Here is a 12,940-nt window from a genome sequence, read left to right on the forward strand (position 1 = left end):
AGGAGCTCGCTGGCTGTGAAGGTAACCTTCTCCCTTTCGCGCGCTTCTAATGTTAAATCCCGTAAAATCCACCGAACCGAGGGATTTAGTAAATCCGGGATTTAAGCCGTAAATCCGTAAATCCGGGATTTACGGAATCCCGGGATTTAATGCCCGCACAAAAACAGTTTGGCTGGATTTAGCGTAAATCCGACTTAAATCCCAGGATAAATCCGATACCAAACAGCCCCGAAGGATTTGGTTTTCTTCGTCGAGCGAATTTAAAACCCGCTTAATATGAACGGGTTTCTAATTCGCACAAAACACGCCTCCTAATACATGCCTTATGCTTCGGAGTGTTTTCTTTTGTTCCGCTTAAAATTAATCAAACAACTAAATTTAGTAAATACGTGTATTTATTTTACTTTATATTCCTAATTCAAGCAACTAAACAGCTCCTAAATTAATTTTGAAATTCATAATCAAACAACTAAATTTAGTAAATACTCTCAAGAGAGCGGGTCCGTCTAACCTACGTGGACAAGGTGAAATCGGTGCTGGTCTCCATTCTTCTCCGAGAAGCAAAGAAGAAACACATGAAACTCAAACTACCGCCTCGCCCGCTCTCAGCGCAGCGCGCCGCCTCGCCAGCGGCTAGAACACAAATCGCGAGGCCGGAGAAAGCGGCAACCCCCTCTTCTGGCAAAGCGATGGCTCGGTCTTCTATCTCTTCTTCTCCTTCTTCAATCTTCGATCGTCTAATCCATTTCCTCCTCTCCCTCTCCCCCCTATTCCTCCTCTGTTCCTCCCACCCAACATCTTTCCCAGGTATTTTTCTTTCATCACCTCAAACATATTTTTCCTCTAATTGGAAATCTCTTCTGACTGGGCATGTTTGAATTAGGCTAAAATCTTGGGTTCTTGCATTAGCTTGCGTTCTTACTTTTTGCAGTTTCGAGGGTTTTCGTTTCCATGACTTCAGTTAGGTTTTAGAATAGCGCTATATTTGTACTATCCGGGTTTCTTTTTAGTTATCGCTGTTGATAGTGTGGGTTTTCTGTTTCCGGGCCAACATTAAGATCGTAGTATCATATCCGATTCTAAAGGATCAAGTGCTCGAGCTTTTTTATTGACCGGATTGAATTGCATTTTCTTTAGATGTGTACCCTGCTTTTTACACGGCTTATTTTTGCCAGAGTCAATGAAAAAACTGAAAAAAATCGATGATCAAATTGCATTGCAGTTAAAGCTGATAGGTTGTGTTGGTATTTTGGATTAGGTTATAGCGTGATGGATTTGGTTCTTGTGATCTCAGGTGTCAGCATCCAGAATCCTACGACACAACTTTTCCCGTCACTACATGCTGGAGGTTTTTGTGATAGAGTACGTGTCTCGGGAACAACAAGGTTGAACTTGAAGAGCTATGCGAGTTCATTGTATGTGACAGCTAAGGCTTCTGAAGACATGCCGCAAAGGCTTCATGGAAATATTGGGATTTGCTTTCATCGGTAAGAATAATACTTTTATGAAGCGAGTTATTCTTCACTTGTATCTTTATAGTATTATTAGATTGGCTGATTTTTTTAAGCATAAAAGATATAGTTTAGTTATGCTTTCTCTTTCCGATTGTTTCTAAGCATTTTTTGTTTGTGGAACTTTACAGAAATGCTTCTCTTGGAACTTGCGAATGCGGTCATGATGATTGGAGAAGTCTTCAGAATGGTGAATGGAAGTCTGTGATGTCGCCTTATGATACCAGATTTATAGATGTTAAATCAATTGAAAAGATTTCTGGCTCCATCACGGTCTATGTTGAGGAAGGTTAGATTTTTTTCATCAATCTATTTTGGTGATTTTTACAGTATTTAAGTTGTTACTTTTGATTAAGTTCCAAAGTTCATCAACTACGGTGTTGGTCACTTGGGTATGACACTTGCTTTTTTGCTTTTGCAGAGTTTCAACAGTGGCGTCTGTTTTGCCTTGGTATTGGTTTTGTTATGTTGGTAATGGCACCAATTGTGAGCAAGTGGGTGCCATTTTACTATAGCAGTTCAATGGCGTTAGGTGTTCTGCTTGTCATCTTGTTAATTTTATTCCAGGTGCTTTTTCTCCTTGAAACATCAAAGCTTTGTTGTTATTTCAAATTTGGACAGTAATATGCAATTCTTCTATGGGTTAGATTAAGTATCTTGAAACACCCTAGAGAAAAAAAAAAAAAAAAAAAAGTTGAATCAAGTGGTCATACACATATAGATCTCCAACTTGAGACTTAATTATCCATTAAGATGATTCAACCAACATATTATTTACATCCAACAGTAGATATATGTCTCTTTGGATCAAGCCTTTTGAAATACACATAATTGCCTTCCATTCTATTGTTGAATTGAATTTTAATCATGAATTCATCGAAGTATTTTTATCATTGGAAATCAATCCACTAGAGAACCAATGGTGGAAAGGGAATTTAAGAGAGAGAGCTGACTGGGGAGGGGCGGCGGGATGCTGAGGAGAGGGGATTTAATTCCCAAAATAATTTCCCTAGATTTAGGAAATCAATTGGATGGATATGGAAAAGGAAAATTTCGGATAGGAGGGATTTGAGGGAATTTGAGTTATTTCCTAAACTTGGATGGGAGATTTAGGAAATAACAGAAATTAAAATCCCAAAGGTGAATCTCCAGATTTTAGTAGCATAAGATGTAGAGAAATTGGGGAAGCATTCAAGCCTTGATTCCAGCAAGGTGTTGAGTTGGAGAGGGAGAGAGTTGAGGAGAGACAACTCAGGAAAAGAGCATGGGGGAGTTCGGCCAGCAGCAGGGAGGACTTTGGAGAAATAATACCAAGCAAACAATTAAGGAGGAGGCGGCTGAATTGGGGCCATATTTTGGACTTATTTCCAATTCAGGAGGCTGAAGGAAATTCCAAACGATAACTTAAGTATTTGATTAATTCTGGAATTGATTTCAGAATTAAAATGATTAGGAAAAATCTGTTAGAAGCAACGTACAAGATTTTGAAATTAGTTTCACATTGATTTCAATTACGCACTTTCCAAAAATAGATGAACTAAATTAGGAAAGAATTTGAAATTTGAATTTGAATAATTTCAAATTCAAATCAATCCCTAAATTAACCCAACCAAATTAGGAAATCTAAAAGGGGGTGGAGAGGAAGGTTCGGCCGGCGGCTAATGGGGTGGAGCCGGCGGATGGGTTCTGTTATGGGGGGATTTTGGGTGGAGGTGAATCCGGTGGCCAAACGAAGATGGGGAGGTGGAAGACGATGGAAAAAAAAAAAACAATTAAAGAAGAGATAAAACAAAAACAAAGATCGAAACAAACGATAGAGAGAAATTAAAAACCGCGAGCCTCGGACTCTTACGAAGACTGACGGGTGATGCTTTGACCTTCTCCAAAGGACTTTATGTCACGAGCTCGGACCCATCCTATGGCTGGTGAAAACTCCGATTCCTTCCCATAGGAATCTCACTAACGCTCTCTCACAAGAACACAAGTGTGGACACAAATTTTTTTTAATATCAATTCTTCATTCCCATTACAATAGCTTAAGGCCCTATATATAGGTCACAACATAAGAAAACTCAAAATTACAAAATTGCCCCTTGGGCTACAACACTCACATAAACTAACCTAGGGGTAAAACAGGAAATAACATAAAATAAGAGCTAAAATTCAGAAAATAACTCATAAATGACAATTTAAATTATAGCCATCGATTTACGACGCCTCCTGTGATAGATGCGCCAAATCTTTGTGCCGATGTCCGCATCACGGTGGCTATCTATTATCTTTCTTTTAATAGATTATGAAGTATCATTCAAGGTTTAACTGGGGAAATAGATTTATCTGAGGGACCCTATTAAAAAAAGATTATTATAAGAACTAATAGGTTTTTCTACCCTTTTTCTTTTGCTATGCTTTTGAAAACCACTTTTGGGTTGTTTAAAGATTTGATGTCAGCCCAGTTTGAATTTGAAAGTTTGAGATTTGCCAACCATATGATGACATTTCATAGAGATAATTTTTTCCATGTCATTCATTGGTTTTTCTTATGTTCTGCAGAATTATGCAGTCTTCTAGGTTTACATATTATTTTATGATAATATACTTTTGCAGAATATCAACCTTGTTATCAGTCACTAATGTTGTATTTATTTGAAGGGAATGAAGCTACTACCAATGGGCAGGAAGAATGTCCTCTATCTTACATTGTATGGATCTGTGGTAAGGGTTATGCACTGGATTTCTTATTTTAATTGTGTTTTCAACTAAGTTAGGGCTATATTTCTTCATTCTCTTAAACACTATTTGCTTTTCTTTTGACAGCTTGGAATTGGGTCATACATAGCACATTACTTCTCCACAATAGTGAATTCTATTCTTGTGAGCTTTGGGCTGAGCGAAGAGATGCATAATCCTGTAAGTTGCTTTAAGAATTCAGCAAAACACATGTTCTAATGAACGAACATATTTTTTTGTCTTTTTCTTCCATGTTTAATATGCTAATTTTCTTACATCATAAAAAAGTAATATTTCAAGCACATGATTTAAACTTTTAAAATCATTTTTGTTTGTTTGGTATCCATATCTCAATCATATAGCATCTTATATATCCTCTTTCCCTTACTTTGTATGCCGTAGTGCTTATGATTTATAGATGTTAGTTGCTTTTTCTAATTCTTTTATATATATTAACATGTTTATTATCATTCTTCTAGATTTCTCTACAAACTTTGATGTTTGTTGATGCAGCAATAGCATTCAAAAGAATCTTATCCAAAATATTCGGGAATACTGAATAACAACTATTATGTCTAATTCTTATTGAACATCTTCCAAACAATTAGTTTTGGTTACTTGTCTTCTTCATATTGAATTGTTTGTGCATATCACGTAGTAATGAATGGTTCTATACTTCTATATTTTTCTATTGCTTTGGAAATTAATTAGTTTAGATGCAAAAGTTCAAAAAATTGGGAAAGATATAAAGAGGTCTATAGGGGGTCTAAGAAAGTAATATGCGATGCAAAGAATTTATCTTTTAATGATTTATATAATATATTAGATGTTAAGGATGATGAAAGATATATGTTTAAGTTAGTCAAGCAAAGAGATTGGAGAAGAAAGGATTTAGTTCAAGTAAAGTGCATTAAGGATGAAGATCAAAAAGTGTTTTTATTACAAAAAGTTATTCAACAAAGGTGGATGAGATATTTTGATAAGATTTTCAATGAAAATTATGAGAATACGATTGACTTTAGTGATTTTAGCACCCTAATGAAAATAGAAGTTTAATTTTTATCGTCATATTAGTAAAATCGAAGTTAGAGAAACTTTAAAAAAAATGAAGTGTGGAAAAGTTGTTGGACCTGATGATATTCCAATAGATGTGTGGAAATACTTTGGAGATGAATGAATTTATTGGTTGAAGAAACTTTTCAATATTATTTTAAAAATAAAAGATGCGAGATAAATGGAGATGGAGTGTGTTGATTCATATTTTTATGAATAGATGTGATGCACAACAGTGTGCGAATTATATAGGAATAAAGTTAATGTGTCATACATTAAAAGTATGGGAGAGTTATTGAGCATAGATTCTAATGTGATACTTATGTTTCTCGTAATCAATTTGTATTAATGCCGAGTAGTTCTACTATGGAGGTTATACATTTATTAAGAGATTTCATGGATAAGTATAGAGAGAATAAGGAGGATCTACATATGATATTTATTGATTTGGAGAAAGTATATAATAAAGTTTCAAGAGAAGTGCTCTGGAAAGTTCTAGAAAAGAAAATTATTAATAATGCTTATATTCAAGTCATTAAGGATATGTATGCAGGAGTTGTTACTTGTGTTCAAACACAAGGTTGTTTGACCAAGTATTTTTTTTATTTTAGTTGTTGTTTATGCTTTTTGTTAATGATATTCTTTTTTTTGATAAGACTAGAGAGGGAGTTGAAGGAAAACTTGAATTATGGAGGTGAACCTTATAGTCTAAAGGTTTTTGTTTGAGTAGATCTAAATTTGAGTGCATGAAGTGTAATTTTAGTAGTAATAGTTCTAGTGGGGGGATTGCGAGTTTGGACGATTAAGTTATTAATAAGAGTAAACGTTTTAGATATCTCGGGTCTATTGTTCGAAGTGATGATAAAATGGATGAGGATATTATTAGTAGAATTTAAGTTGGATGGTTAAAGTGGAGTGATGCATCCAGCCTATTGTGTGATTGTTGACCTGTGCTGATTAAAACAAAAGCAAAAGAAAATAAAAAAAATCAAATCCCTTACCTACTCTGCCGCAGCCGTCCCCCGCACGTTGTTGCACGACCTCACGTCGTTTCATCGCACCACTCGGTCTCGTCTATAAAGGGACGACGAAAGGAGGCATTCGGCCTCCTCTGCTCATTCTCCCACGATCCCTCTCTCTCTCGCTCTTCGTCTCCTCCTGCCGAACCGAAAGTTACCACATTTTGTTCGGAACCAACAACAGGAGCTCGCGGGCTGCGGGGTTAATTTCCTCCCCATTTGGTGCTTCTCCGGCTCCTTGTGGCTGCTCGGCCTAGCTCCTTCGACGGCATTCCCATCCCGTTGGATTGGAGTTACGACATTTTGATCGGAGGAGACGACTGAAGCTCACTGTCTGTGAAGGTGATTATCTCCCCTTCACAAGCTTCTCGGCCAAATCCCTTCAATCCACCGATCCAGGGATTTCTTTTTTTAATTATTATTATTTATTTTATTTTATAATTGTTATTAATTATATTTAATAATTATTTAATTATTATATTAATTAATTATCTAATTATAATTAATTTATAATTATTAATTAATTATAATTATTTGATTGATTATGTGGTGGGGACGGTCCTCGACCTCGACACCGACACTGCTACGCAAAGGTATGATGTTCCAAATCTCATTCTCGGCGTTTGCAGCGGATCAGGGAACCACCTATACACGCTCTTGTAGCACGGTAGGAGGGAGCCCGGTGCGAAGCATACGGCGAGGTGGGTGAGCCTTATACACGCTCTTGTAGCATGGTGGGGAGAGCTACTGGTGTTCTGCTGTACGGGTACTGCTGAAGGCCCCATACACGCTCTAGTAGCGTGGTGGGAAGGCCCAGCTCCCCTACTTTCCCCCAAACGGTGGATATGTCGGGATGCTGCCGAAATTTTCACTGAAATACACAAAGACTTGAACAATTTGAAGACCTTCTTGGGCAACAATGTAGAAGACCTGTACTCGAATAATAATACACAGAAATTGAACTAAATGAGTAGAGGACTTGTACGAAGAACAGAGAACTTGTGGACCTAAATCTGAACAAAATTCTAAATGATTTCTAAGGGTCAAAATCAAATGAAATAAAATCAAACTGAAATTCAAATCAATATGAAAGTGAACTTAAACTCTACAAGAACCACAGTGGAGCTTAAACTATATAAGAGACCTGAACAAGCACTTGAACTGGTACTTGGAACTCGAACTGTGCAACATCAGGGGACCCAAACATCGAACTCAAGCTTGAACTCAATTCAAAAATGAAATAAATTGAACAAGATAACTTGAATTTGTACTCTGAACTCAAAACTGGAATGAGATGTGGAGAGTAAGGAGCTCAAACTGAACTGAAGCTGGATCTGAAATAGGGACTTGAGTTTGAATGGGATGCCAAGAGTTGAACCCATAACGACATACAAGACTCAAGCATGGGCTGGACCTTAAACTCGGGTATGATGAAATATATAGGACCAGGGCTTTGTATGAATGAACAAATCAGAGTCTAAATGCACAATTCTCTAAGTTAACAATAAGCTACAAGTGTGAGATGAAATCCCGACGCACATGAAAGATGTATGAATTCCTACAACATTCCCTACAAATGCCTGTTGATTGAGAAGGCAACACTACTACTAGATAGTCAAAGACTCATCCTCTATAAACAAATACAGACATCAGACCACCTGAGATAGGTGAAAGTTGGATATGATACTGATGTAAATGACTCTTTTACGAATACTTCTAGGGGGTCGTAGCAAATACAACGAATCCCTGCAAATGAATACAACCTACTTGTGGATAACAACAGTGGGTATCTCGTAGGCACAACGAACCACTGTGGGCACAAGTACAATCAACGCCCACCTGAGATTGATGAAAGGGTGGATATGATGAAGTTGACAACGACTCTCCTACAAATACCTTCAGGAGGTCGTAAGGGATACGACGGTCCCCTGCAAATGGATACTTGTGGATAACAACAGTGTATTGAAAGTACAATGAATCACTGTGGACACAAGTACGGATATCACCTACGACAGGGGTGATCAAGATCTTCAAGTATTTCGGGTACAAGAGCGACTCGATGTACAAAAAGTACACCCCCTGGCTGAAGGGAGGAAATATTTGAACAAATTAGAACCAAACCTCCTGGTGTTCCAAAGTCTCTTCTTAGTTCTATACTTAAGAAGAAAATAGTTCTGGTGCCCACAAACACCGGGAATAACAAATCCATTACACTGATCATCTTAAAAAGAGTTATCTACAAAGCAACAAATTTCAAAATCCAGAAAGTCCTCCCCCGGTGAATGAAAAAGGGGAGTCAACATCAAAACGCCACGTCACCGAATCCGCAATACTCATGCTAGCGGACAGAAGGCGTGTATAAGCTCTCAAATGAAAAATAGTGTGCATCCAAACGATAGTTATCTACACAATTACAAATACTTCAAAGTACCCATACACTTGCACTATAGTTTGTATACACATAGGTACACAATGGGGTACGTTTAAATCAATATAAAAATCACCCGCATGGGCTCCGGCGAGCGCGTTATTGGTACACACGTGACGTCTAGGGATGCTGCGCGGGTCAATAAGTGAATTCAAGTTCGAACCCGATCCTTCAATACGGATCAATAGAAGTCGACAGGGTTCGAACCTTTAAACAAGTACACGGTTGTGAGGACCGGTGTATTTGTTTTAATACATTCATGTTAGGCATTCAAGGCCTACAATCAAAATAATTCACTAAACAAAAGGCATGAAGCCTATGAAACCCGATCCTCAGTCAATAGCTTGTCTGAGTTGACAAGGTTCAATCAACAAATGGAAATGACCCCAAACATCCCGATGATGGCCGTGTTGAACGCTAATCTCAACCGGAGGGGTTCACAAATATTTTTAAATGCCATCCAAACTCCACTCAAAATCCAAAAATCAAAAATTCAAAGATATTTAAATCTGAAATCCAACTATCAAACACTAAAGCAAAATTCATCCACCCTCCGCAACAGTTTGTCGGGGTGGACAAATGAAATTTATTTCAGCTCACATAGAGCCAAATGCCTAGTCGAAAATATCACTAGGATCTATTCTCAAATAGTCTCCTGCCAGTAAAGACGTGGTACGTGTCCTCTAACCGGCGGTTTTGCCGCCAAATGGCACCGCAGTATAAACGGTTATGACCCGGGGCCCTCTGAACCGAGTGGTTTTGCCGTTAAATGGCACCACGAAATACCGGTTATGGCCAGAGCCAATACGCTCCTTATTGGCATCAAATCCTTGAGATATGGATCAATAGGATATAATCGATAGGGCACGAAGCTCTCTGCAAGCTAAGGTGGATTCAAATTTGTCCTCTTAGACAAACATTCACCCCAGGTCTACAAGGTCCCCTTGGACGAAGCAACCCATGGCTGCCGACAAGGATCCTTCTGTCAGGTTGGGTCGACTACCTCCTCTGACTAAGTAGACCAGGGATCACGATGGACCGGGACGACGGAACCATGAGATCTTGATCTGGCCCATCATCCATTCCTCCACCATTCACTTTAAGTACAAGATGGTGAAATGTCTATTTTAAATATCAAACTCTCTAGATTCCCAAATCCAAATCCAGTTCTCAAATCTCAAACTCATGCTGCTACTATATGCCAGATAACACGTATACTCTACGTATCTGATTGATGACTAGCTTTAATCGAAAGTTCTCTCTCGTTATCGGGAGGGGTAATTAACTATAGGGGCTTGCGCCTATAGGAAACCAGAACTCAGATCATAAAGTCCTCGCAAATTGAGGGCGAAATCTCTGGGTTAGTGTCTTATCTACAAACCCATCTGCCTTCCAAAATTTACCCCGGAACTTATTCCGTTAAAACTCCCTTCGCCAAAGCAAAAAGAAATCAAGCATGCAAGTTGCGCGGCGGGGAGGCCGGGGCCGAATTTTTGGAGCCCACAGTGATATTGATGATGTTGATGGTGTACTTTTTTTTGGAAATTTAATCTTTTTTAAATATATTGTTTTTTTACTCTTGATTCAAGCGAATAAAGCTGAAAATTTTGTAGCTATAAGAACTTGTAACACCTTTTTGAGGGTTACCATGTTCTGCATGGATTGGTGAGAAAGCCCAATCAACTACTTTCTTTATGTAGTCATGCATCCTACAGCTTGGATTTCACTTCATTTAGAGAATAATGGGTTTAGCATGTTCTATTAATGCAATTTAATTTAAGCCAATAATTCCTTCGTTATTTTGTTGAGTAATTTTTGCTGATTCTTCCTTTTCACTGATTTGTACTAAATAATGGGTTAGACGGACCATATAAATATTAAACAGTACTTTCTATCTATCTGCTTATATATCTATTTATATTCATCCATTTGTCCGTCTTTCTCTAATTACTTTGGTTTTATCCATCTAAATATCTGTAGATGTATCAAGCAAAGAACTAGATTAATTGTAATGTTATAACAAGGAAAGAGAAGAAGTATACTTCTCAGTTGGTGCCTCAAACAGTCAGTAATGTGGCATGCAACTCTTGTGCTTGCCTTTAGCATAGCAATAAGGAAAAAAAACTTATTATGAAGGTAATAACATATTAGTCAGCCGTTGAACTGACCTTTGCGTCTTAGATCTCAAGGGAGATTCATTTAAGAAGGCCAGCTCTATAGAGCTCTTAAGTGGTTTTTTACTCGGATGTTAATTGTATTGGGCTAGCAAATTTTTAAAACAGCCACTTACCCAAATTTTTATTGTCCAATTTGGCATGCGGTTTGCAATTTATATTCAATGTTATATGCTATTTGATTTTATTCCTATTTTTTAATCTTATGACTTAATCCATCACCTAAATTTTGGTGACTTCTTCTTTCACTGGAAAGAGAATAAGTTACCATCTTCTCATGTATGTTTGCCTTTTTTATTTTTCTTGCATATTGTTGCATAATATTTTATTTTTTATGGTATAATACTAAATTATTGTCATCTACTTATTGATCTTTTTGTTTTAATTTTTGTACTGTTTTATTTTCTAATCACTTTTTATGCAAGGTTTTTTGTTTATCTATAGCTAAGCTACATAATTATGAAATCTATTTATTTATAGTTAATTTTTTTATGCATCTTTAGGCTATTTTTTGTTAAAAATATTGCATTATGTTTTGAAGATGGTTTACTTAATAATGTTTCAAAAGATAATGACAAGTTTGTTTTTATGTTCTTTTGAAAATGTATGTCTTAGTTTGAAAAGCTGAGTGCCTCATCTCTTCTCTCTCATCATTAGGGGTGTCAATTTTTGACACGACACGAAACACGACCCGAACCCGACCCGGAAAAATCCGGGTTCGGGTCAACCCAAACCCGAAACGGGTCGGGTTCGGGTTCATGAAATCAACCCATTTTAAAAATCGGGTCGGGTTCGGGTTGACCCGCCAACCCGAAATTGACCCGAAAGTGACCCGAAAACTCATTTTTGACCCGAAAAACCGAGATTGACCCGTTTTTGACCCGATTTTGATCCGAAAACCCGAGATTGACCCGATTTTTGACCCGAAAATTAGCAATTTTGGGTCAATTCCGGGTCATTCGTGTCGGGTCGGGTTGACCCGGACCCGAATCGGGTCGGGTTCGGGTCCAGAAACCTGACCCGTTTTTAAAAACGGGTCGGGTTCGGGTTGACCCGAACAGTGCCGGGTCAGTTTCGGGTTCGACCCGAACCCGACCCGTTGACCCGAATTGACACCCCTACTCATCATCAACCCATCTTAATGCCTTGATTCTTGATGACATTTTTCAACTTATTAAGCGTAACAATCTGTTAATAGATCTAAAAGTCAAATAGAACTAAATCAAGCACATTTTCTGGTCAGCACTTAAATGGCAATGATCAGTCAACAATGCTAAAAGATTAAATGGTATAAATATCAGATCATCAAAAACCACAATTTGATTGGAATTCACACTAAAATAAGAAAGCCAATTCTAGCTAAGTTCACTAAAATCAATCATGCTTATGAAACCTAGTTCAAATTATGAAGAAGAAAAAAGATCAAGCTAAGAGATTACCTAAATTGAGAAAATCCTGTCTTCACATTGGTACAAGAAAAATTTAAAATTGGTAGTTGCACCTGCCTGACGCTTGAATAAGTCAAGATTCAACTAACACAACAAACTTGTAAAGGGAATCTGAAATTTATTAAACCAAATTTTTTAGGACATACTATATGTCGATCAGATTATGTACTTCATGATCTAGTGTTGCTTTTACTTCTGATTCACCACCTTAACTCCTTAAAAAAGTCCCAAAAACTCCAAAACTTAACTACAAAAATAACTCCTTTTTACATCCATCTTCCTTTGGTAACTTTCGTACAAATTGGGCTTCATGTCAATTCAGCTAAAGTAGGTCAAATATGACAACATAATTTGATCCCATTTCCTCTACCTAAATCCCTTGAAAAATTACCACAAACTCCTTATCACTTATTTATGCATCCTTAAAGCATATCAAAGTGGTTTCAAATCTAAAAAATCTACAATTTGAAAACCCTAATTATCCTAAAATCTCCTTCATGCTATCATCCAAAGTGGTTTTGCCTTGCTTGGCCGACCATACTGATAGGAAATACTTGAAATCAAGTATTTCCTATTC

The 12,940-nt window shown here is 37.4% G+C and overlaps 1 protein-coding gene across 1 annotated transcript; it reads left to right on the plus strand.

The window, feature by feature from the left end:
- Positions 1-502: 502 nt before the first annotated feature.
- On the plus strand, positions 503-4,487 carry LOC110098195. Its single transcript, XM_020824938.2, has 6 exons — positions 503-807; positions 1,295-1,487; positions 1,643-1,800; positions 1,933-2,078; positions 4,164-4,226; positions 4,329-4,487. The coding sequence occupies exons 1-6, from the start codon at positions 576-578 to the stop codon at positions 4,458-4,460; spliced, it is 924 nt and encodes a 307-aa protein (XP_020680597.2). The 5' UTR covers positions 503-575; the 3' UTR covers positions 4,461-4,487.
- The last annotated feature ends 8,453 nt before the right edge of the window (positions 4,488-12,940 follow it).

Source organism: Dendrobium catenatum, unplaced genomic scaffold (genome assembly GCF_001605985.2).
Source record: "Dendrobium catenatum unplaced genomic scaffold, ASM160598v2 fragScaff_scaffold_1592, whole genome shotgun sequence".
In the NCBI taxonomy this organism is placed as follows: domain Eukaryota; kingdom Viridiplantae; phylum Streptophyta; class Magnoliopsida; order Asparagales; family Orchidaceae; genus Dendrobium; species Dendrobium catenatum.